Source organism: Pogona vitticeps, chromosome 15, assembly GCF_051106095.1.
Source record: "Pogona vitticeps strain Pit_001003342236 chromosome 15, PviZW2.1, whole genome shotgun sequence".
Classification (NCBI taxonomy): domain Eukaryota; kingdom Metazoa; phylum Chordata; class Lepidosauria; order Squamata; family Agamidae; genus Pogona; species Pogona vitticeps.
The window spans coordinates 8,094,475-8,119,479 of record NC_135797.1 but is presented as its reverse complement, the minus strand read 5'-3'; the positions used below and the strand labels follow the sequence as shown (position 1 = coordinate 8,119,479).

Genomic DNA, 25,005 nt, shown 5'->3' with positions numbered 1-25,005 from the left:
AATTTTTACTATGGTCATATTCCAGGTCCAAGGCAATGCTTCAACAACTAAACTCCTACTTCTATTCTCTACCCATCGAAGTCTTGGGATGGTCTCTGGAACGTGCAGCCCTCCGTGCCAGGATCATTCAAAACAGGGGCACGGTGAGAAATTACATAGAAACTCTAATTCCAGAGAAGTTATAGAAATTTATGGCTGTGTAGTATTTTACAGTGCCTTATTAGCAGCAAACAAAAAACAACTTTATATTTCTTATAAACTGTACGCATATTCTGTACTTTTACCTTTGGACAAGGAAGATTTTTAGAGAGTCTTTGTAGCCGGGATGAGGAGAGTAAATTAACTCTGATGGTTTGATTGCTTTCCTGGGATCAATTGAGATCTGCTCTTCATCTGACATCTAGATCTGCCCTTTCCCAAAAAACCATTCCCCTTCTCCTTACGGAGGGGTGGTTGAGCCTCCAAGCTTTCTTCTCCCCCAGGAAGGCCTTATTACTCCCATATTTAGGATAACAGCAGGCGAACAACGGGATTTCTCCCTCCCATACTTGTGTTGCTGATGGGAAACGTGACTGAGTGGTCCTGGTGGAATCCTGTGGCCATTCTCCATCTTTCAGGTTCTAAATAAGAATAAAATATCCTCCTGGCTCACTTTTGTTCCACACGGGAAACGCAACCAGAGATAACATTTGTAATGAGAGATGGGGGGTATTCGTATTCGTATACGCACAGGTAGACATAACGAGGGTCCGCCCCCCCCTTGTGCCTGCCCGTCCACTCACCTGCTCTGGAGCAATTGGAAGGGGGCATGGAGCCCGCAGCAGCAGCGGACAGGTGAGTGGGCGGTCTGGCCCCAGGGGGCAGGACCCTCATGATGTCCACCCGTGCGGGGCTATTCTTATTTTTATATGGATACCTGGATGCCCCCATCTCAAGTTGCAATCCCATTGCTGTCTTGAATCAGGGATGGTTGTGGGATCTCTCCTGCCTCGCTTACCTTCTCTCTTGGAAAAGGAGTGGGATGGGATGAGGAATCCTCGTAGTATTTGAGAGCAGTCATGGTTGTGGATCCATCCTGCGTGTCTCCAAGGGGGAGGGAAGTGGAAATAATAAGAAGTCTCGCCAATACCCCTGATCTGAGTAGTAGGAGAATTATATTTCCAATCAGAAAGAGCAGCAGGATTTCTCTGTGTGTCCCTTGCCGTCTCTCGTGAAAGGGGAGATGTGTTTCAGGAACCTTGCTATATCCAAGGAGTGGAAGTCTGAGGAGGAGGAGAAGGAGGAGGAGGAGGAGGAGGAGAAGGAGGAGGAAGGGCCCTTGGACTCCTCAGAGGACAGACCCTGTTGGTTATGGGGTCAGGCTTCGAGGTTTTCTTTTCCATTCCAGACAGATGTTTCCATCTTCCTTAAACAGTTCCTTCCCAAATTTCTCAATGATAGTTAAACAGATTGGATAGAATAAATCAGTTTTTTTCATATTCTTTTCAAGTGGGGGTATCTTGGGAAAGAAAAACGAATCAAATATTAAAACGTTTTTCTCTTGAATTTACAGAGACCTTGGGAAATGCTGTTCCCCCTCCTTCACCCTCTCATCATTCGGTCACTGTTGATCAAGTAAGTATGTCAGCCATTTTCGGTGCCTGTGCAGCGAGGAAACCATCCCAGAAAAAAGCGGGGGAGCATTTTGTTTACCCCATGGCCATTTTGAAAGTGCCAATCAACAGTTGGAAAATCATCGTTTTGCGAAGAATCGGTTCCCAAAGCAGGGAACCGATAATTGCAAAGTGAAATTCCCCCATAGGAAATATCATTTTGCGATTGCAAAAGCGATCATTAAAAAGTTCATCGAAATGCGGTTTCATCGTTAAACGGGGCAATTAAAAATGTGAGGCACCACTGTACAAATGGGAAACCCCCATCTCTAGTGTGGAACTAAGGCCCTACGTACTCCTCCTAAGACAATTTTTCAACCCTGACCCCTCCAGATTCCTCCATTCCCCACCACGGCTTTTGAATTTTTTTCAGTCTACGCTTCCATTGGTGGAACTTTTGACCAAACAAGGCTAACAGACCAGCATGCGATTAATTTCTCAGACATTCACAAAATGGCTTGGATAGGGAATTTCTGAGAGTTATCTGTATTCTCGTGGGTACCGTCCAAAATCTGCCTCTAAACGTCTTTAGCCTAATCCAACCAGAAAGTGCTCTTGGTGACCAGCAAATAAGCAAGCACAGCCCTCAGCCCTCCTTCTGGCGGGAGGAAAGAAAAGGGCCTTTCCCCACCAAGAATAGGTTGGGTCTGATCCTTCACAGAGGCAGCAAAGTAGATTTCTGGATGTGCATCACTAGCTATACTGGATACTCTTCATGAGTATAGTTTGGGCAAGTTGGTTTTTTGGCCCATCGCTCCCTGAAGGCCTTGATCAGGATGGCCAATGGCTGTGTGGGGTTGGGAGCTGTGGGCCAAAAAAGAAAACACACCATTTCTCCAGATCTACATGGATTAACTCTGAACATGGTCATATTCCAGGAAAAAGGCAAGGTGCAAACCAGCACAATCCACAACCGACCACATACAGATCCAGGCACTCGGACGAGCGCTGGAATATTCATTCCTCAGCGGGAGGATCCTTCAAGCCGGAGCCGCGGTGAGGAATTACATAGAAACCCTAATTCTAGAGAATTTATAGACATGCCGGGCTGTGTGGAAGGCAGACCTCACTTCCCAAATTGAACAATAGTACCTTAATGGGTTTGAATTCCTCTACGAATTTGGTGTGGATGTGTCGTCAGTGCAATTTCAAGGCGGGCTGCTTCCTTTTTAGCTTTTCATAGCTGTCTTTCCCTTTTCAAAAACAACCTCCTTTGTGGAGTGAAGGGGAACCCAACCCCGATTTCGGGGATTTGGTGGGCACCGATGGTGTGAGGTTTAAATGGTGAAACACCAGGAATGGTGCTAGGGTTAATCCAAAAGATTAAAATTAAAGGAATAAAAAACTGGTTTCTGTGGAACTCCCTGCCACAGGATGTAGTGGTGGTGGCATCTGGCTTAGATGCCTTGAAAATCGGATGGGGCAGGATTCTGGAGGAAAATCCCATCCCAAGTGACAAGCCACGATGGGGATGTATAATCTCCAGGCTTCGAAGGAAGGCCCCTCGAAATGCCAGATTTGGGGGTGGGATCAGGAGACAAGGATCTCGTGTCTGAGGTGCTCCCAGAGGCATCTGGTGGGACCACGGTGAGAGACAGGAAGCTGGGTGCGATGGGCCCTTGGCCTGATCCAGGAGGGCTCTTACGTTCTTATGTAACTGAGATACCCTCTGGTACCTCCTCCTGGAGTTATGGCAAGTGACAAATACTTAACACAAACACAAATAATATTCTGTGTAATATTTTGCAATGTCTTATTAGCAGCAAAAAACCCCACACAATTTTACATTTCTTATAAATCATATGCATATTCGGTAACTTTACCTTTCAACGAGGAAGATTTTTAGAGAATCTTTGTAGCCGGGATGAGGAAAGTAAATTCACTCTGCTGGCTTCATTGCTTTCCTGGGATCAATTGAGATCTGCTCTTCATGTGACATCTAGATCTGCCCCTTCCTGAAAAACCATTCCCCTTCTCCTTACGGAGGGGTGGTTGAGCCCCCAAGCTTTCGTCCCCACCAGGAACGCCTTGTTTCTCCCACGTTCAGGATAACAGTAGGCGAACAATGGGATATCTCCCTCCCATACTTGTGTTGCTCAGGGGAAACATGAGTGAGTGGTCCGGGTGGAATCCTGCAGCCATTCTTCATCTTCAAGATACGAGAATTAAAATATCCTCCTGGCCCTCTTCTGTTCCGCACGGGAAACACAACCAGAGATAACATTGGTAATTTGAGATGGGGCTATTCATATTCGTATACGCACAGGTAGACATAACGAGGGTCCGCCCCCCCCCTTGTGCCTGCCCGTCCACTCACCTGCTCTGGAGCAATTGGAAGGGGGCATGGAGCCCACAGCAGCAGCGGACAGGTGAGTGGACAGTCTGGCCCCCGGGGGCCGGACCCTCATAATGTTCACCTGTGCGAGGCTACTCATATGTTTATATGGATACCTGGATGCCCCCATCTCTAGTTGCAATCCCATTGCTCTCTTGAATCAGGGATGGTTGTGGGATCTCTCCTGCCTTGCTTACATTCTCTCTTGGAAAAGGAGTGGGATGGGATGAGGAATCCTCGTGGTATCTGAGGTCAGTCATGGTCGTGGATTCATCCTGCGTGTCCCCAAGGGGGAGGGAAGTGGAAATAATAAGAAGTCTCGCCAATAGCCCTGATCTGAGTAGTAGGAGAATTAGATCTCCAATCAGAAAGAGCAGCAGGATTTCTCTCCCTGTCCCTTGCCATCTCCAGTGAAAGGTGAGATGTGTTTCAGGATCCTTCCCATATCCAAGGAGTGGAAGTCTGAGGAGGAAGAGGAGGAGGATGAAGAGCCCTTGGACTCCTCAGAGGAGAGACCCTGGTGGTTATGGGGTCAGGCTTGGAGGTTTTCTTCCCCATTCCTTACAGATATTTCCATCTTCCTTAAACAGTTCCTTCCCAAATTTCCCAAGGATAGTTAAACAGATTGGATAGGGGAAATCAGTATTTTCATATTCGTTTTTTACTGTGGATATCTCGGGAAAGAAGAACAAAGGAAATATTGAAACATTTTCCTCTTGAATTTACAGAGACCTTGAGAAGTTTTCTTTCCTCTCATTCACCCACTCCTGATTCGTTGACTGTTAATCTAGTAAGTATGTGAGCCCAATTCGGGTCTCCTGCCTTCAGGAGAATGTTAGGGGTTGCGTAAGAATTTTGCAAAATGCTGCCCTAAGAACGGGAAAGAAAAGGTGGGGATGTTTTAAGAGAGGATCCACATCTTCAGTGTCTACTTGAATTTCCTTCTATGTGAGGCTCTGCCCATGGGATCCCCTCCCTTGCCTGTCAGAAGCGTTCTGGGAGGACATGGAAAGCATGGCCTATGTGAGGTTGACACACACCTTTTTACCCATGGAGTAAAAAAATTGATCTCCGGATTGTGTCCTAAGACTGTAGCTACTAAGCAGCCAATGTGGTGTGGACCTGATTAACTATGAGATGGAGGGAAATAAACTAGAACACAATGATGAATGGACTGAATGAAATTTAAAACATTATTAATTCTCACCCTGAGGATGATGGTGGCACCGGTTTATTATGTAATTGTATTTTATTCTGGTATTAGATTTATGTTGTTTAGACCAGATGTTTGTTTAATGAATTTGTTTTAAAACAAACTGGATGAGGGAGGGAAGCTACTCTCTTTAACATAAACAATGCCAGAGAATCCCTTGCTAACACAGCCTGGCTGACTTTGAAACACCCCCCCCCAACATACAAAAAAAAGAAATCTAAAGAAATTGTGTATGCAGGGGAAATCGGGGGGGGGGGGGCGACAGAAAGGTAGAGGCCGTAAGGGAAGTGGGATGGAGGAGCCATGTGAATTTCAAACTGAGTGTCAAAATAACACTTCTGTCTGGGTTGTACACCCTTCGAGAGATTGGAAATCCCCCCCCCCAATTTTTGTCAGTTCTGAATGGCTGCTAACGGCCCTCCTGGTTTCTGTACTATTTTAGCATATCGCTAAACATTATGTATTACACAAAAGAAGTGAGGAAAATTTCAGTGCCTCTCAATTTTTTTGTATGTTTCATTTCAAATATATACTATCTGAGGAAACAGAAATGTCTCTTTCAACTTAAAATACCTGATTATGATCCATTGTCTGTATCTGTGGGTGGAGTTACTCATATACAAATAAGAATACCCCCATCTCTAGTGTGGGCCTAAGGCCCTACGTACTCCTCCTAAGTCTAATTTTCAACGCTGATCCCTCCAGATTCCCCCATTCCCCATTTTGGCTTTTGAATTTATTTCAGTCTGGTCTTCCATTGGTGGAACTTTTGACCAAACAAGGCTAACAGGCCAACATGCGATTAATTTCTGAGACACTCACAAAATGGCTTGGATAGGGAATTTCTGAGAGTTATCTGTATTCTCGTGGGTACCGTCCAAAATCTGCCTCTAAACGTCTTTAGCCTAATCCAACCAGAAAGTGCTCTTGATGGCCAGCAAATAAGCAAGCACTGCCCTCAGCCCTCCTTCTGGCAGGAGGAAAGAAAAGGGCCTTTCCCCACCAAGAATAGGTTGGGTCTGATCCTTCACAGGGGCAGCAAAGTAGGGTTCTGGTTGTGCATCACTAGCTGTACTGGATACTCTTCATGAGTATAGTTTGGGCAAGTTGGTTTTTTGGCCCATCGCTCCCTGAAGGCCTTGATCAGGATGGCCGATGGCTGTGTGGGGTTGGGAGCTGTGGGCCAAAAAAGACAACACACCATTTCTCCAGATCTACATGGACTAACTCTGAACATGGTCATATTCCAGGAAAAAGGCAAGGTGCAAAGAAGCACAATCCACAACCGACCACATACCGATCCAGGCACTCAGAGGAGCACTGGAATATTCATTCCTCAGCGGGAGGGTCCTTCAAGCCGGAGCCGCGGTGAGGAATTACATAGAAACCCTAATTCTAGAGAATTTATAGACATGCCGGGCTGTGTGGAAGGCAGACCTCACTTCCTAAATTGAACAAGAGTCCTTTAATGGGTTTTAATTCATCTACGAATTTGGTGTGGATCTGTCGTCAGCGCCATTTCAAGGCGGGCTGCTTGCCTTTTACCTTTTTAAAGCTCTCTTTCCGTTTTCAAAAACAACCTAATTGTGGAATGAAGGGGAACCCAAGCCGATTTGGGGGATTTGGTGGGCACCGATGGTGTGAGGTTTAATGTTGGAACACCAGGAACAGTGCTTGGGTTAATCCAAAAAATAAATATTAAAGGGAAAAAAAAGAGAACTGCTTTCACTTAATATAACGGATCATTGTAATTCAATTGTTGACATGCCAACAGTGCAGGGATCTTATGGACCTCCAGCGGGCAAAACAACATAAAATTCATCTGCCTTCATTTCATAGAGAGAGTGGATTCCTGACAGGTCAAACAGATCTTTCCAGTGGAGAAAAAGAATTTAGGGTGTTGGAAGTAAAGGGAAAAGGGATCCGCATCTGACCCTGAGGGCTGACTGACAAAGCTCCTGGGTGCCTCCTAGACCAAGGCATTTTGACCAGGTGCAGAGCGACTCAAAGGATGCCTGGGTGGGGGCCCCTCCCTTCTGAGGAAAGGCTACACCGTTTGCGGCTCTATAGTCTAGAGAAAAGGCGCCGGAGGGGGGAACATGATTGAGCCATATGAAATTATGCATCAGTTAGAGAAGGTGAATAGAGGGAAGCTCTTTCCCCCCCTCATGCAATACCAGAACCAGGGGGAATCCACCCCAAATGAGTGTTGGGAGAGTGAGAAGAGACAAAAGAATATATCTCTTCGTCCAGCGTGTTGTTAGTCTGTGGAACTCCTTGCCACAGCATGTGGTGGTGGTGGCATGTGGCCTAGATGCCTTGAAAACCGGATGGGTAGGATTCTGGAGGAAAATCCCATCCCAGGTGACAAGCCACGATGGGGATGTACAATCTCCAGGCTTCGAAGGAAGGCCCGTCCAAATGTCAAATGCGGGTGGGGGGGGGATCAGGAGACAAGGATCTCGTGTCTGAAGTGCTCCCAGAGGCATCTGGCAGAACCACGGTCAGAGACAGGAAGCTGGACGCGATGGGCCCTTGGCCTGATCCAGCAGGGCTCTTCCCATGTTCATACATTCTCATGTAACTCAGATGCCCTCTGGCACCTCCTCCTGGAGTTACGGCAAGTGACAAATACTTAACACAAAAACAAATAGTATTCTGTGTAATGTTTTGTAATGATTTATTAGCAGCAAACAGAAAGCAACTTTACATTTGTTATAAATCATATGCATATTCTATACTTTTAACTTTGGACAAGGAAGATTTTTAGAGAGTCTTTGTAGCCGGGAGGAGGAAAGTAAATTAACTCTGCTGGCTTGATTACTTTCCTGGGATCAATTGAGATCTGCTCTTCATCTGACACCTAGATCTGCCCCTTCCCGAAAAACCATTCCCCTTCTTCTTACGGAGGGGTGGTTGAGCCTCCAAGCTTTCTTCCCCAACAGAAATGCCTTGTTTCTCCCTCATGATGTTCATCTGTGCGAGGTTACTCATATGTTTATATGGATGCCCCCATCTCTAGTTGCAATCCCATTGCTCTCTTGAATCAGGGATAGTTGTGGGATCTCTCCTGCCTTGCTTACATTCTCTCTTGGAAAAGGAGTGGGATGGGATGAGGAATCCTCATAAGTATCTGAGAGCAGTCGTGGTCGTGGGTCCATCCTGCCTGTCCCCAAGGGGGAGGGAAGTGGAAATAAGAGGTCTCGCCAATAGCCCTGATCTGAGTAGTAGGAGAATTAGATCTCCAATCAGAAAGAGCAGCAGGATATCTCTGCCTGTCGCTTGCTATCTCTCGTGAAAGGTGAGATGTGTTTCAGGATCCTTCCCATATCTAAGGAGTGGAAGTCTGAGGAGGAAGAGGAGGAGGACGAAGAGCCCTTGGACTCCTCAGAGGAGAGACCCTGGCAGTTATGGGGTCAGGCTTGGAGGTTTTCTTCCCCATTCCTGATAGATCTTTCCATCTTCCTTAAACAGTTCCTTCCCAAATTTCCCAAGGATAGTTAAACAGATTGGATAGGGGAAATCAGTATTTTCATATTCGTTTTTTACTGTGGATATCTCGGGAAAGAAGAACAAAGGAAATATTGAAACATTTTCCTCTTGAATTTACAGAGACCTTGAGAAGTTTTCTTTCTTCTCATTCACCCACTCCTGATTCGTTGACTGTTAATCTAGTAAGTATGTGAGCCCAATTCGGGTCTCCTGCCTTCAGGAGAATGTTAGGGGTTGCGTAAGAATTTTGCAAAATGCTGCCCTAAGAACGGGAAAGAAAAGGTGGGGATGTTTTAAGAGAGGATCCACATCTTCAGTGTCTACTTGAATTTCCTTCTATGTGAGGCTCTGCCCATGAGATCCCCTCCCTTGTAAGCTACCCCCGTCTCCAAGGAGATTTAGGGGTGCCAGGGATGGAGAGATTTCGGAATTTAGCCAGTCCTTATTAGCTAAGATGAGCCCAATTTCTCAGCCAGGCCGTGACTAACACTCCTTCCTCAAGTCCATCCCCTTGGTTAAGAAAAAGCAACCAACACAGACAGTCCATGAGTTTACACTCAGGCTAATCTGGGCTCTATAAGGTAGCAAAATATTTGTGGCCAATTAGTTAGGCTAGTTTGTACAAGAGACCAGTGCATGCAATCTTAAACATTATTGCTTTTACTCAGGAAGATAATTCAGAAAAGAATTCAGATTATAGCAAAGTATTTCAGTCAGTAACATTTCCATATCAAGTCAGACAGACCACCCCACAAACTCCAGCGAAGAAAAATAACACAAGAAAACATACTAAGCTAGAATTATGCATAGGCGTTGTCTTTCTTACGTATCCTGTGACTCCATAGTCCATAGTCCGTCAGGAAAGGTTAGATTCTTGTTGTAATCCAAAAGTCCATGTGAGCAAAAAGCTCCAGTCAAAAGTTATAATGGATTTTGGGAAAAACCATATGTCTGTCCTTTCTCAGTCAAACGCCATCTTTTTCCCAACTCCTACCAACTTCCTTCTTCTTCCCAGGATGCCTCATAAGGAACACCTCCTCCTGACTTTCTCATGGGAGCTTGAGTTGTTATCATGTTTTGTGGCAGAATTATTATGACTACCAGGAATGTAACTCCCTGGCTCTCCTTAGCAACTAGATAATCAGAGAACGAAGCTTCTCTGACACAGCATGTAAAATTTTCCTACCACAGACACAGAAATTAAATCAAGATGGAGGATATTGGGACAATCTTAGGACTACATATCACATTCTAATCCATATAAAAACACAAATCATCACATCCCATGCCTCTTAGAAGAGCTCTGCCAGGACATGGAAAGCATGGCCTATGTGAGGTTGACACACACCTTTTTACCCATGGAGTAAAAAAATGGATCTCCGGATTGTGTCCTAAGACTGTAGCTACTAAGCAGCCAATGTGTTTGGACCTGATTAACTATGAGATGGAGGGAAATAGACTAGAACACAATGATGAATGGACTTAATGTAATTTAAAACATTATTAATGCTCATCCTGAGGATGATGGTGGCACCAATTTATTATGTAATTGTATTTTATTGTGGTGTTAGATTTATGTTGTTTAGGTCAGATGTTTGTTTAATAAATTTCTTTTACAACAAACTAGAGGAGGGAGGGAAGATACTCTCTTTAAAACAAATAATGCCAGAGAATCCCTTTTTAACACAGCCTGGCTGACTTTGAAACATTCCCCCCCCCCAAACATACAAAAAAAAAAGAAAGAAAGAAAGAAATCTAAAGAAATGGTGTATGCAGGGGAAATGAAGGGTGGGCAACGGAAAGGTAGAGGCAGTAAGGGAAGTGGGATGGAGCGGCCAAGGGAATCTCAAACTGAGTGTCAAAATAACACTTCTGTCTGGATTGCAGACCCTTCGAGAGATTGGAAATCCCCCCCCCCAATTGTTGTCAATTATGAATGGCTGCTAACGGCCCTCCTGGTTTCTGTACTGTTTTAGCATATCGCTAAACATTACGAATTACACAAAAGAAGTGAGGAAAATTTCAGTGCCACTCAATTTTTTTCTATCTTTCATTTCAAATGTACTGTATACTACCTGAGGAAATAGAAATGTCTGCCTTTCAACTTAAAATACCTGATTATGATCCATTGTCTGCACCTGTGGGTGGGGTTATTCATATACAAATATGAATACCTCCATCTCTAGTGTGGAACTAAGCCCCTACGTACTCCTCCTAAGACAATTTTTCAACCCTGATCCCTCCAGATTCCTCCATTCCCCACCACGGCTTTTGAAATTTTTTCAGTCTGCGCTTCCATGGGTGGAACTTTTGACCAAACAAGGCTAACAGACCAGCGTGCGATTAATTTCTCAGACATTCACAAAATGGCTTGGATAGGGAATTTCTGAGAGTTATCTGTATTCTCGTGGGTACCGTCCAAAATCTGCCTCTAAACGTCTTTAGCCGAATCCAACCAGAAAGTGCTCTTGGTGACCAGCAAATAAGCAAGCACAGCCCTCAGCCCTCCTTCTGGCGGGAGGAAAGAAAAGAATAGGTTTGGTCTGATCCTTCACAGAGGCAGCAAAGTAGATTTCTGGATGTGCATCACTAGCTATACTGGATACTCTTCATGAGTATAGTTTGGGCAAGTTGGTTTTTCGGCCCATCGCTCCCTGAAGGCCTTGATCAGGATGGCCAATGGCTGTGTGGGGTTGGGAGCTGTGGGCCAAGAAAAAAAAAGCACCATCTTTCCAGATCTATATGGACTAACTCTTAAAATGTTAATATTTCAGGAACAAGGCAATGTGGGAACAAGCACAATCGCAGTGAGACCATCTCCCGATCCTGTTGCTGGGCCGAGCACTGGCGTATTCAGTCCTCTGGGGCAGGATCATTCAAGCCAGAGTCATGGTGAGAAATTATATGTAAACCCTCATTCTAGAGAGATTATATGAATGCATTGCTGTGTGAAAGGCAGGCCTTGTCATCCCCAAGATCTCCTAACATATACTTTACGGCTGAACAGAGAGGGTCCGGGCATAAGCGCAGTCCTAATTAAGCTGAGTCAAGTCCCAGTAACCCAGCAAGGCAGCTACACTTACCCTTTCCGCAAGTCTGTTCTAATAACCAATTAAAAGAGAAAAAACATAGATAAAAATCATGAGTTTCGGAGTCTGCCAAGACAAACAAAACTCAGTCAAAAAAAGGACTCTGGTAGCACACTCTGTGGCCCTTTATCATCTGGCTCTGCCGATTTGCTGTTCAAGAGACCAAACTTAGGATTTTAAGAATTTTTGTTTTATTAGAAAAATTAAGTATTTAGAGCTATTCCATTTGTTGCGAAAGCATAGCATAAAGTACATTTGCATAAAGTATAGCAGTGAGAATCTTAACAAATTCCAGCTAGCAAAAATAAAATAAAAAAACCCTTTAAAAAACTGCTTAGAAGGTAGGCCAGGCATAGCCCCCCTTCTTCTATGCCTTCTCTGGACCACATCTTAGCATAACACTAAAAACTAGTATCTGGAACTCAAAACTCCATTCTAGTTCTCAGTCCTAAAATCAGTACCAAAACCAACCTTTCTCTCTGTCTCCAATCTCCATTGTCTTCCTTACTGGGACCACCTTTCTTCTTCACTCTTCTGAGACGCTAAGCAATCAGGGTAAAGGGCTGTCTCTTCTCACCACACCTCCAATTCCCACGAGAGGTACAGGGGTTGTATTCGCGAAGGCTTTCACGGCCCGGATCTATTTATTTATTTATTTATTTATTTATTTATTTATTTATTTATTTATTTATTTATTTATTTATTTATTTATTTATTTGATGTTTACCCTGCCCCTCTAGACCATGTCTACTCTAATGGTTGTTGTGGGTTTTCCGGTTTCTTTGGCCGTGTTCTGAAGGTGCTTCAACTTTCAGAACATGGCCAAAGAGCCCCCAAAACCCACAACAACCAGCACAGGGGTTGTTGTCCCTCGTCTTGGTGCTGTGTCTTGGTTCCTTATTGTCTCAGGCCAAGGCTGCTACAAGGAATTTTCCATCCGGCTCGAGGAGAAATCTTCCTCGGAGCATCCAGTCATGCTAACACAGAACCAGTATGGATCCTTCTACAATATTCCATGACTACAAATCCCATTCATAATTTAGTTTTAACCTTAATGATCTATACCGTGACAGACCTCACTTCACAAATTGAACAATAGTCCTTTGATGAGGACAGCCTTGGAGGTTTTCTTCCCCATTCCTTACAGAAGTTTTCCATCTTCCTTAAACAGTTCCTTCCCAAATTTCCCAAGGATAGTTAAACAGATTGGATAGGAGAAATCAGTATTTTCATATTCTTTTTTTTTTACTGTGGATATCTTGGGAAAGAAAAAGAAATGAAATATTAAAATGTTTCCGTCTTGAATTTACAGAGACCTTGGGAAATGCTGTTCCCGCTCCTTCAACCTCTCCTGATTTGCTCACTGTTCATCAAGTAAGTAGGTCTACCCAATTCGGGTCTCCCGCCTTGAGCAGAAAGTTAGGAGTTGCGTAAGAATTTTGCAAAATGCTGCCCTAAGAACGGCAAATGAAAGGTGGGATGTTTTAAGAGAGGATCCACATCTTTAGTGTCTACTTGAATTTCCTTCTATGTGATGCTCTGCCCATGGGATCCTCTCCCTTGCCTGATAGAAGCGCTCTGCCAGGACATGGAAAGCATGACCTATGTGAGGTTGGCACACACCTTTTTACCCATGGAGGAAAAAAAAAAGGATCTCCGGATTGTGTCCTAAGACTGTAGCTACTCAGCACCCAATGTGTATGAACATGATTAAATATGAGATGGAGGAAAATACACTAGAACACAATGCTTAATGGACCGATTGAAATTTAAAACATTATTAATGCTTAGCCTCAGGATGATGGTGGCACTGGTGTATTATTTAATTGTGTTTTATTGTAGTGTTAAATTAATCTTGTTTAGGTCAGATGTTTATTTAATAAATTTCTTTAAAAAACAAACAAACTGGAGGAGGGGGGGCAGCTTACTCTATCTAAAAAACCAAATGCCAGAGAATCCCACGCTAACACAGACTAGCTGACTGTGAACCCCACTCCCCACCCCCAAAAACATACTAAAAAAGAAATCTAAAGAAATGGTGTATGGAGAGGGAATTAAGGGGGGGAGACAGAAATAACCCTGCTCTCTGGGTTGCAGCCCCTTCGAGAGATTGGAAATCCTCCCCCCCCTCCATTTTGTCAATTCTGAATGGCTGCTGACAGCCTTTGTGGTTTCTGTACTGTCTTCGCATATCTCTAAACATTACGAACTACACAAAAGAAGTGAGGAAAGTTTCAGTGCCACTCAGGTTTTTTTGGTATGTTTCATTTCAAATGTATACTACCTGAGGAAAAAGACACACGTCTGTCTTTTAACTTACTTTACCTGAGTATAATCCATTGTCTCTACCTGTGGGGGGATATTCGTATAGGAATACGAATACCCCCAAATCTAGTGTGGACCTAAGGTCCTACGTACTGCTCCTAAGGCTAGCAGACCAACATGCAATTAATTTCTCGGAAACTCCCAAAATGACTTGGATAGGGGATTTATGGCAGTTATCTGTATTCTTGTGGGTACCCTCCAAAATCTGCCTCTCAACGTCTTTAGACGAATCCAACCAGAAAGTGCTTTTGCTGAACAGCAAATAAGCAAGCACTGCCCTCAGCCCTCCTTCTGGCGGGAGGAAAGAAAAGGGCCTTTCCTCCTGCAAGAATAGGTTGGGTCTGATCCTTCACAGAGGCAGCAAAGTAGGCTTCTGGATGTGCATCACTAGCTATACTGGATAGTATTTGTGAGTATAGTTCGGGCAAGTTCGTTTTTTATTCCATCGCTCCCTGAAGGCCCTGATCAAGACGGCCAATGGCTGTGTGGGGTAGGGAGCTGTGCCCCCCCCAAAGCACCATTTTTCTAGATCTTCATGGACTAACTCTTATTCTGGTAATATTTCAGGAAGAAGGCAAGGTGCGAAGAAACATTATACACGTAAAACCGTATAATGGTCAAGGCCCTTGGAGGAACACTGGAGTATTTAGTCATCTGTTCCCAGATCCTCCAAGCCAGAGGCGAGGTGAGGAATTACATAGAAACCCTAATTCTAGAGAATTTATAGAAATGCATGGCTGTGTGGAAGGCAGACCTCACGTCACAGATTGAACAATAGTCCTTGAATGAGTTTGATTTACTCTATGAATTTGGTCTGGATGTCAACTCGGCACCATTGCAAGGCGGGATGGTTGCCTTCTACCTTTTTATAGCTCTCTTCCCCTTTTCAAAAACAACCTCCTTTGTGGAGTGAAGGGGAACCCAAGGCTGATTTGGGGGATTTGTTGGGCACCGATAGTGTGAGGTTTAATGTTGGAACACGAGGAACAGTGCTAGGGTTAATGCAAAAGATAAAAATTAAAGGATCAAAAAACAAAACTGGTTTCTGTGGAACTCCTTGCCACAGCATGTGGTGGTGGTGGCATCTGGCCTAGATGCCTTGAAAACTGGATGGGGCAGGATTCTGGAAGAAAATCCCATCCCAGGTGACAAGCCACGATGGGGATGTACAATCTCCAGAAGGAAGGCCCCTCGAAATGCCAGATGTAGGAGAGGAGGGTCAGGGAACAAGGATCTCGTGTCTGAGATGCTCCCAGAGGCATCTGGCGGGGCCACCGTGAGAGACAGGAAGCTGGATGAGATGGGCCCTTGGCCTGATCCAGGAGGGCTCTTCCTTGGTTCTTATGTTCTTACGTAACTGAGATGCCCTCTGGCACCTCCTCCTGGAGTTACGGCAAGTGACAAATACTTAACACAAACACAAATGTTATTCTGTGTAATATTTTGCAATGCCTTATTAGCAGCAAACAGAAAACAACTTTACATTTCTTATAAATCATATGCATATTCTATACTTTTACCTTTGGACAAGGAAGATTTTTAGAGAGTCTTTGTAGCCGGGATGAGGAGAGTAAATTAACACTGCTGGCTTGATTGCTTTCCTAGGATCAATTGAGATCTGCTCTTCATCTGACATCTAGATCTGCCCCTTCCTGAAAAACCATTCCCCTTCTCCTTACGGAGGGGTGGTTGAGCCTCCAAGCTTTCTTCTCCCCCAGGAAGGCCTTATTACTCCCATATTTAGGATAATAGCAGGCGAACAACGGGATTTCTCCCTCCCATACTTGTGTTGCTGATGGGAAACGTGACTGAGTGGTCCTGGTGGAATCCTGTGGCCATTCTCCATCTTTCAGGTTCTAAATAAGAATAAAATATCCTCCTGGCTCACTTTTGTTCCACACGGGAAACGCAACCAGAGATAACATTTGTAATTAGAGATGGGGGGTGTTCGTATTCGTATACGCACAGGTAGACATAACGAGGGTCCGCCCCCCCCTTGTGCCTGCCCGTCCACTCACCTCCTCTGGAGCAATTGGAAGGGGGCATGGAGCCCGCAGCAGCAGCGGACAGGTGAGTGGTCGGTCTGGCCCCAGGGGGCAGGACCCTCATGATGTCCACCCGCGCGGGGCTATTCTTATTTTTATATGGATACCTGGATGCCCCCATCTCTAGTTGCAATCCCATTGCTGTCTTGAATCAGGGATGGTTGTGGGATCTCTCCTGCCTTGCTTACCTTCTCTCTTGGAAAAGGAGTGGGATGGGATGAGGAATCCTCGTGGTATCTGAGGTCAGTCATGGTCGTGGATTCATCCTGCGTGTCCCCAGGGGGGAGGGAAGTGGAAATAATAAGAAGTCTCGCCAATAGCCCTGATCTGAGTAGTAGGAGAATTAGATCTCCAATCAGAAAGAGCAGCAGGATTTCTCTGCCTGTCCCTTGCCGTCTCTGGTGAAAGGGGACATGATTTTCAGGAACCTTTCCATATCCAAGGAGTGGAAGTCTGAGGAGGAGGAGGAGGAGGAGAAGGAGGAGGAAGGGCCCTTGGACTCCTCAGAGGACAGACCCTGGCGGTTATGCGGTCAGGCTTGGAGGTTTTCTTCCCCATTCCTTACAGATGTTTCCATCTTCCTTAAACAGTTCCTTCCCAAATTTCCCAAGGATAGTTAAACAGATTGGATAGGGGAAATCACTATTTTCAAGTTACTTTTTTAGTGAGGGTATCTTGGGAAAGAAAAACGAATCAAATATTAAAACGTTTTTCTGTTGAATTTACAGAGACCTTGGGAAATGCTGTTCCCGCTCCTTCATCCTCTCCTGATTCGCTCACTGTTGATGAAGTAAGTAGGTCCGCCCAATTCGGGTCTCCTGCCTTCAGGAGAATGTTAGGAGTTGCGTAAGAATTTTACAGTATTCTGCCCTAAGAACGGCAAATGAAAGGAGGAGATGTTTTAAGAGAGGATCCACATCTTCAGTGTCTACTTGAATTTCCTTCTATGTGATGCTCTGCCCATGGGATCCCCTCCCTTGCCTCTTAGAAGAGCTCTGCCAGGATATGAAAAGCATGACCTATGTGAGGTTGGCACAGGTGTATTATGTAACTGTTTTTTATTGTGGTGTTAGATTTATGTTGTTTAGGTCAGATGTTTCTTTAATAAAGTTAGTTAAAAAAAAAAAAACTGGAGCAGGGAGGAAGATACTCTCTTTAAAATAAACAATGCCAGAGAATCCCTTGCTAACACAGCCTGGCTGACTTTGAACTCCCCCTCCCAAAACATACAAAAAAAAATCTAAAGAAATGGTGTATGCAGAGGAAATCAAGGGGGGGGCGAGAGAAGGGTAGAGGCAGTAAGGGAAGTGGGATGGAGGGGCCAAGGGAATTTCAAACTGAGTGTCAAAATAACACTTCTCTCTGCATTGCAGCCCCTTTGACAGATTGGAAATCACCCCCCTTTTTTTTCAGTTCTGAATGGCAGCTGAGATCCTTTGTGGTTTCTGTACTGTCTTATCATATCTCTAAATTATATGAATTACACAAAAGAAGTGAGGAAAATTTCAGTACCACTCAATTATTTTTAATGTTTCATTTCAAATGTATACTACCTGAGGAAAAAGACACACATATGTTTTTCAACTTAATATACCTGATTATGATCCATTGTCTGTTCCTATGGGGGATATTCATATACAGTGGTGCCTCGCATTACGACGTTAATTTGTTCTAGCGAAATCGCTGAAGAACAAAAACGTAATGCGAAAAGAAAAAAATCCATTGAAACGCATTAAAAGCCATTTAATGCATTCCAAAGGGCTGTAAACTCACTGTCCAGCACAGATCCTACTTAGGGTGCCCATTTTCGGTGCCAGTGCAGCGAGGAATCCGTCCCAGAAAAAGCGGAGGGGGGGCATTTTGTTTAAACCATGGCCATTTTGAAAGTGCCAATCAACTGTTGGAAAATCATCATTTTTCGAAGAATCGGTTCCCAAAGCAGGGAACCGATAATCGCAAAGTGAAATTCCCCCATAGGAAATATCGTTTTGCGATTGCAAAAGCGATCGTTAAAAAGTTCATCGTAATGCGGTTTCATCGTTAAACGGGGCAATTATAATGTGAGGCAGCACTGTTCAAATACGAATACCCCCATCTCTAGTGTGGGCCTAAGGCCCTACGTACTCCTCCTAAAGCAATTTTTCAACACTGATCCCTCCAGATTCCTCCATTCCCCACCACGGCTTTTGAATTTTTTTCAGTCTGCGCTTCCATTGGGGGAACTTTTGACCAAACAAGGCTAACAGACCAGCATGCGATTAATTTCTCAGACATTCACAAAATGGCTTGGATAGGGAATTTCTGAGAGTTATCTGTATTCTCGTGGGTACCGTCCAAAATCTGCCTCTAAACATCCTTAGCCTAATCCAACCAGAAGGTGCTCTTGATGACCAGCAAATAAGCAAGCACAGCCCTCCGCCCTCCTTCTGGCGGGAGGAAAGAAAAGGGCCTTTCCCCACCAAGAACAGGTTTGATCTGATACTTCACAGAGGCAGCAAAGTAGGGTTCTGGATGTGCATCACTAGCTATACTGGATACTCTTCATGAGTATAGTTTGGGCAAGTTGGTTTTTTGGCCCGTCGCTCCCTCAAGGCCTTGATCAGGATGGCCAATGGCTGTGTGGGGTTGGGAGCTGTGGGCCAAAAAAGAAAATGTACCCTTTCTCCAGATCTACATGGACTAACTCTGAACATGGTCATATTCCAGGAAAAAGGCAAGGTGCAAGGAAGCACAATCCACAACCGACCACATACAGATCCAGGCACTCGGAGGAGCGTTGGAATATTCATTCCTCAGCGGGAGGATCCTTCAAGCCGGAGCCGCGGTGAGAAATTACATGGAAACCCTAATTCTAGAGAATTTATAGACATGTCGGGCTGTGTGGAAGGCAGACCTTGTGACAAACACGGTTCCCTAGAGAATGCGTGAATGCTCGGACAGAGAGTAATCAGGAGATTGGACACCCTAAAATGTGCTGAGAGAGTCCTAGAGCTCAGCTAGGCGTGTTCAACTCTCCATCTTACAAGTCTGCCCTAATAAGAACACCCTTGTACCTTTGAATATTGCTGATTCTAGAGAATTTATAGACATGCTGGGCTGTGTGGAAGGCAGACCTCACTTCCCGAATTGAACAAGAGATCTTTAATGGGTTTGAATTCCTCTACGAATTCCGTGTGGATGTGTCGTCAGCTCCACTTCAAGGCGGGCTGCTTGCCTTTTACCTTTTCATACCTGTCTTTCCCTTTCAAACACAAAATCCTTTGTGGAGTGAAGGCGAACCCAAGCCCTATTTGGGGGATTTGTTGGGCACTGATGGTGTGAGGGTTAAATGGTTAAACACGAGGAACAGTGCTAGGGTTAATCCAAAAGATTAAAATTAAAGGAACAAAAAACAAAACTGGTTTCTGTGGAACTCCCTGCCACAGAATGTGGTGGTGGTGACATCTGGCCTAGATGCCTTGAAAACCGGATGGGGCAGGATTCTGGAGGAAAATCCCATCCCAGGTGACAAGCCACGATGGGGATGTACTATCTCCAGGCTTCGAAGGAAGGCCCCTCGAAATGCCAGATGTAGGAGAAGGAGGGTCAGGAGACAAGGATCTCGTGTCTGAGATGCTCCCAGAGGCATCTGGCGGGGCCACCGTGAGAGACAGGAAGCTGGATGAGATGGGCCCTTGGCCTGATCCAGCAGGGCTCTTCCCATGTTCATACATTCTCATGTAACTCAGATGCCCTCTGGCACCTCCTCCAGTAGTTATGGCAAGTGACAAATACTTCACCGAAAAACAAATGCTATTCTGTGTAATGATTTGTAATGCCTTATTAGCAGCAAACAGAAAGCAACTTTACATTTGTTATAAATCATCTGCTTATTCTATACTTTTACCTTTGGAAAAGGAAGATTTATTAGAGAGTCTTTGTAGCCGGGATGAGGAAAGTAAATTAACTCTGCTGGCTTGATTGCTTTCCTGGGATCAATTGAGATCTGCTCTTCATCTGACATCTAGATCTGCCCCTTCCTAAAAAACCATTCCCCTTTTTCTTACGGAGGGGTGGTTGAGCCTCCAAGCTTTCTTCTCCACCAGAAACGCCTTGTTTTTCCCGAGTTCAGGATAACAAAAGGTGAACACCAGGATTTCTCCCTCCCATACTTGTGTTGCTCATGGGAAACGTGACTGAGTGGTCCTGGTGGAATCCTGCAGCCATTCTTCATCTTCAAGAGACGAGAATTAAAATATCCTCCTGGCCCACTTCTGTTCCACACGGGAAACGCAACCAGAGATAACATTTCTAATTAGAGATGGAGTTATTCATCTTCGTATACGCACAGGTAGACATAACGAGGGTCCGCACCCCCCTTGTGCCTACCCGTCCACTCACCTGCTATGGAGCAATTGGAAGGGGGCATGGAGCCCACAGCAGCAGCGGACAGGTGAGTGGACAGTCTGGCCCCCGGGGGCCGGACCCTCATGATGTTCATCTGTACGAGGCTACTCATATGTTTATATGGATACCTGGATGCCCCCATCTCTAGTTGCAATCCCATTGCTCTCTTGAATCAGGGATGCTTGTGGGATCTCTCCTGCCTTGCTTACATTGTCTCTTGGAAAGGAGTGGGATGGGATGAGGAATCCTCATAAGTATCTGAAAGCAGTCATGGTCATGGATTCATCCTGCGTGTCCCCAAGGGGGAGGGAAGTGGAAATAATAAGAAGTCTTGTCAATAGCCCTGATCTGAGTAGTAGGAGAATTAGATCTCCAATCAGATTTCTCTGGCTGTCGCTTGCCGTCTCCAATGAAAGGGGAGATGTGTTTCAGGAATCTTCCCATATTCAAAGAGTGGAAGTCTGAGGAGGAAGAGGAGGAGGAGGAGGAGGAGGAGGAGGAGAAGGACGAAGAGACCTTGGACTCCTCAGAGGACAGACCCTTGTGGTTATGGGGTCAGACTTGGAGGTTTTCTTCCCCATTCCTTACAGATGTTTCCATCTTCCTTGAACAGTTCCTTCCCAAATTTCCCAAGGATAGTTAAACAGATTGGATAGGGGAAATCAGTATTTTCATGTTCTTTTTTTTAGTGCGTGTATATTGGGAAAGAAAAACAAATGGAATATTAAGACATTTTCCTCTTGAATTTACAGAGACCTTGAGAAGTGTTTTTTCCTCTCATTCACCCACTCCTGATTCGTTGACTGTTAATCTAGTAAGTATGTCAGCCCAATTCGGGTCTCCTGCCTTCAGGAGAATGTTAGGAGTTGCGTAAGAATTTTGCAAAATGCTGCCCTAAGAACGGAAAATAAAAGGTGGGGATGTTTTAAGAGAGGATCCACATCTTCAGTGTCTACTTGAATTTCCTTCTATGTGACACTCTGCCCATGGGATCCCCTCCCTTGCCTGTCAGAATCGTTCTGGGAAGACATGGAAAGCATGACCTATGTGAGGTTGACACACTCCTTTTTACCCATGGAGTAAAAAAATGGATCTCCGGATTGTGTCCTAAGACTAGCTACTAAGCAGCCAATGTGGTGTGGACCTGATTAATTATGAGATGGAGGGGAATATTAATTAATTAATATTAATTAATATTAATTAATTAATACCCCGCCTATCTGGCCCACCGGACCACTCTAGGTAGCTTCCAAATATAAAATCAAATAATAAAACATAGACAAATACATAATAATCAAACAAGAACAGCAGTAAAGATAAAAAGGAAAAGTAGGGGGAAAAAAATCAAGAGTTGGCTGGAGGGAAGGCCTGAATAAACAGCCGTGTTTTTAATTGAGTTTTAAAGGTGCCCAGCGTGGGGGCCGCGTGAATTGCCGGAGGGAGATTGTTCCAGAGGCGAGGAGCCACCGCCGAGAAGGCCCGGTTTCGTGTCTTCTCCTTCCGGGCCTCTCTCGGCGTCAAGCTCCTCAGCCTCACCTCCTGACTCGCGCGGGTGATCCGGGTAGACCTTGGTGGGAGGAGGCGTTCCGCCAAATATCGAGGTCCTAAACCGTTTAGGGCCTTATAAGTAAGCATTAAAACTTTGAAGTCGACATGGAAACAGATGGGCAGCCAATGCAATGTGGCCAGCGTTGGAGAGATGTGTTGATATTTTCTCACTCCTGTAAGGAGCCTGGCTGCCGCATTCTGCACCACCTGAAGATTCTAATGAATGAATGAATAAATAAATAAATAAATAAATAAATAAATAAATAAATAAATAAATAAATAAATAAATAAATAAACTAGAACACAATGATGCATCGATTTAATGTAATTTAAAACATTATTAATGCTCACCCTGAGGATGATGGTGGCACCGGTTTATTATGTAATTGTATTTTATTGTGGTGTTAGATTTATGTTGTTTAGGTCAGATGTTTGTTTAATAAATTTCTTTTAAAACAAACTGGAGGAGGGAGGGAAGATACTCTCTTTAAAATAAACAATGCCAGAGAATCCCTTGCTAACACAGCCTGGCTGACTTTGAACCCCCCCCCCACAAACATACAAAAAAAAAAGAAATCTAAAGAAATGGTGTATGCAGGGGAAATGAAGGGTGGGTGACGGAAAGGTAGAGGCAGTAAGGGAAGTGGGATGGATTGGCCAAGGGAATCTCAAACTGAGTGTCAAAATAACACTTCTGTCTGGGTTGTAGACCCTTCGAGAGATTGGAAATCCCCCCCAACCCAATTTTTGTCAATTCTGAATGGCTGCTAACGGCCCTCCTGGTTTCTGTACTGTTTTAGCATATGGCTAAACATTACGAATTACACAAAAGAAGTGAGGAATATTTCAGTGCCACTCAATTTTTTTTGTATGTTTTATTTCAAATGTATACTATCTGAGGAAAAAGAAATGTCTGTCTTTCAACTTAATATACCTGATTATGATCCATTGTCTGAATCTGTGGGTGGGGTTATTCATATACAAACACGAATACCCCCATCTCTAGTGTGGACCTAAGGCCCTAGGTACTCCTCCTAAAGCAATTTTTAAACCATGATCCCTCCAGATTCCCCCATTCCCCATTTTGGCTTTTGAATTTTTTTCAGTCTGGTCTTCCATTGGTGGAACCTTTGACCAAACAAGGCTAACAGACCAGCGTGCGATTAATTTCTCAGACATTCACAAAATGGCTTGGATAGGGAATTTCTGAGAGTTATCTGTATTCTCGTGGGTACCGTCCAAAATCTGCCTCTAAACGTCTTTAGCCTAATCCAACCAGAAAGTGCTCTTGATGACCAGCAAATAAGCAAGCAGAGCCCTCAGCCCTCCTTCTGGCGGGAGGAAAGAAAAGGACCTTTCCCCACCAAGAGTAGGTTGGGTCTGATCCTTCACAGAGGCAGCAAAGTAGATTTCTGGATGTGCATCACTAGCTATACTGGATACTCTTCATGAGTATAGTTTGGGCAAGTTCGTTTTTTGGCCCGTCGCTCCCTCAAGGCCTTGATCAGGATGGCCAATGGCTGTGTGGGGTTGGGAGCTGTGGGCCAAAAAAGAAAACGTACCCTTTCTCCAGATCTACATGGACTAACTCTGAACATGGTCATATTCCAGGAAAAAGGCAAGGTGCAAACAAGCACAATCCACAACCGACCACATACTGATGCAGGGACTTGGAGGAGCGTTGGAATATTCAGTCCTCAGCGGGAGGATCCTTCAAGCCGGAGCCGCGGTGAGAAATTACATGGAAACCCTAATTCTAGAGAATTTATAGACATGCCGGGCTGTGTGGAAGGAAGACCTCACTTCCCAAATTGAACAATAGCCCTTTAATGGGTTTTAATTCATCTACGAATTTGGTGTGGATGTGTCGTCAGCGCCATTTCAAGGCGGGCTGCTTGCCTTTTACCTTTTTAAAGCTCTCTTTGGATTGAAGGGGAACCCAAGCCGATTTGGGGGATTTGCTGGGCACCGATGGTGTGAGGTTTAATGTTGGAACACCAGGAACAGTGCTTGGGTTAATCCAAAAAATAAATATTAAAGGGAAAAAAAAGAGAACTGCTTTCACTTAATATAACGGATCATTGTAATTCAGTTTCCTTACATGCCAACAGTGCAGGGATCTTATGGACCTCCAGCGGGCAAAACAACATAAAATTCATCTGCCTTCATTTCATAGAGAGAGTGGATTCCTGACAGGTCAAACAGATCTTTCCAGTGGAGAAAAAGAAATTAGGGTGTTGGAAGTAAAGGGAAAAGGGATCCGCATCTGACCCTGGGGGCTGACTGAGGGGCCCCTGGGTGCCCCCTAGACCAAGGCATTTTGACCAGGTGCACAGCGACTCAAAGGATGCCTGGGTGGGGGCCCCTCCCTTCTGAGGAAAGGCTACACCGTTTGCGGCTCTATAGTCTAGAGAAAAGGCGCCGGAGGGTGGAACATGATCGAGACGTATGACATTATGCATCAGTTAGAGAAGGTGAATAGAGGGAAGCTCTTTCGCCCCTCATGCAATACCAGAACCAGGGGGAATCCACCCGAAATGAGTGTTGGGAGAGTGAGAAGAGACAAAAGAAAATATCTCTTCATCCAGCGTGTTGTTAGTCTGTGGAACTCCTTGCCACAGCATGTGGTGGTGGTGGCATCTGGCGTAGATGCCTTGAAAACCGGATGGGTAGGATTCTGGAGGAAAATCCCATCCCAGGTGACAAGCCACGATGGGGATGTAGAATCTCCAGGCTTCGAAGGAAGGCCCGTCCAAATGTCAAATGTGGGGGGGGGGGGATCAGGAGACAAGGATCTTGTGTCTCAGGTGCTCCCAGAGGCATCTGGCAGAACCACGGTGAGATACAGGAAGCTGGACGAGATGAGCCCTTGGCCTGATCCAGCAGGGCTCTTCGCATGTTCATACATTCTCATGTAACT

At 44.8% G+C, this 25,005-nt stretch overlaps 1 protein-coding gene across 12 annotated transcripts in view; it reads left to right on the top strand.

The window, feature by feature from the left end:
- LOC140702810 (solute carrier family 9 member C1) overlaps positions 1-25,005 on the top strand; it is a 288,383-nt gene that overhangs the window by 251,831 nt on the left and 11,547 nt on the right. For 7 of the 12 annotated variants that reach the window (XM_078381989.1, XM_078381993.1, XM_078381988.1 and 4 more), the window contains 10 exons: positions 1,553-1,614; positions 2,531-2,648; positions 4,716-4,777; positions 11,467-11,584; positions 13,094-13,155; positions 14,674-14,791; positions 16,880-16,941; positions 18,858-18,975; positions 21,290-21,351; positions 23,697-23,814. In XM_078381989.1, coding sequence (XP_078238115.1) covers positions 1,553-1,614; positions 2,531-2,648; positions 4,716-4,777; positions 11,467-11,584; positions 13,094-13,155; positions 14,674-14,791; positions 16,880-16,941; positions 18,858-18,975; positions 21,290-21,351; positions 23,697-23,814 — 900 coding nt within the window. The remainder of the gene's footprint in view (positions 1-1,552; positions 1,615-2,530; positions 2,649-4,715; positions 4,778-11,466; positions 11,585-13,093; positions 13,156-14,673; positions 14,792-16,879; positions 16,942-18,857; positions 18,976-21,289; positions 21,352-23,696; positions 23,815-25,005) is intronic. The other 5 variants (XM_078381995.1, XM_078381996.1, XM_078381994.1 and 2 more) reach the window with 5 other exon arrangements.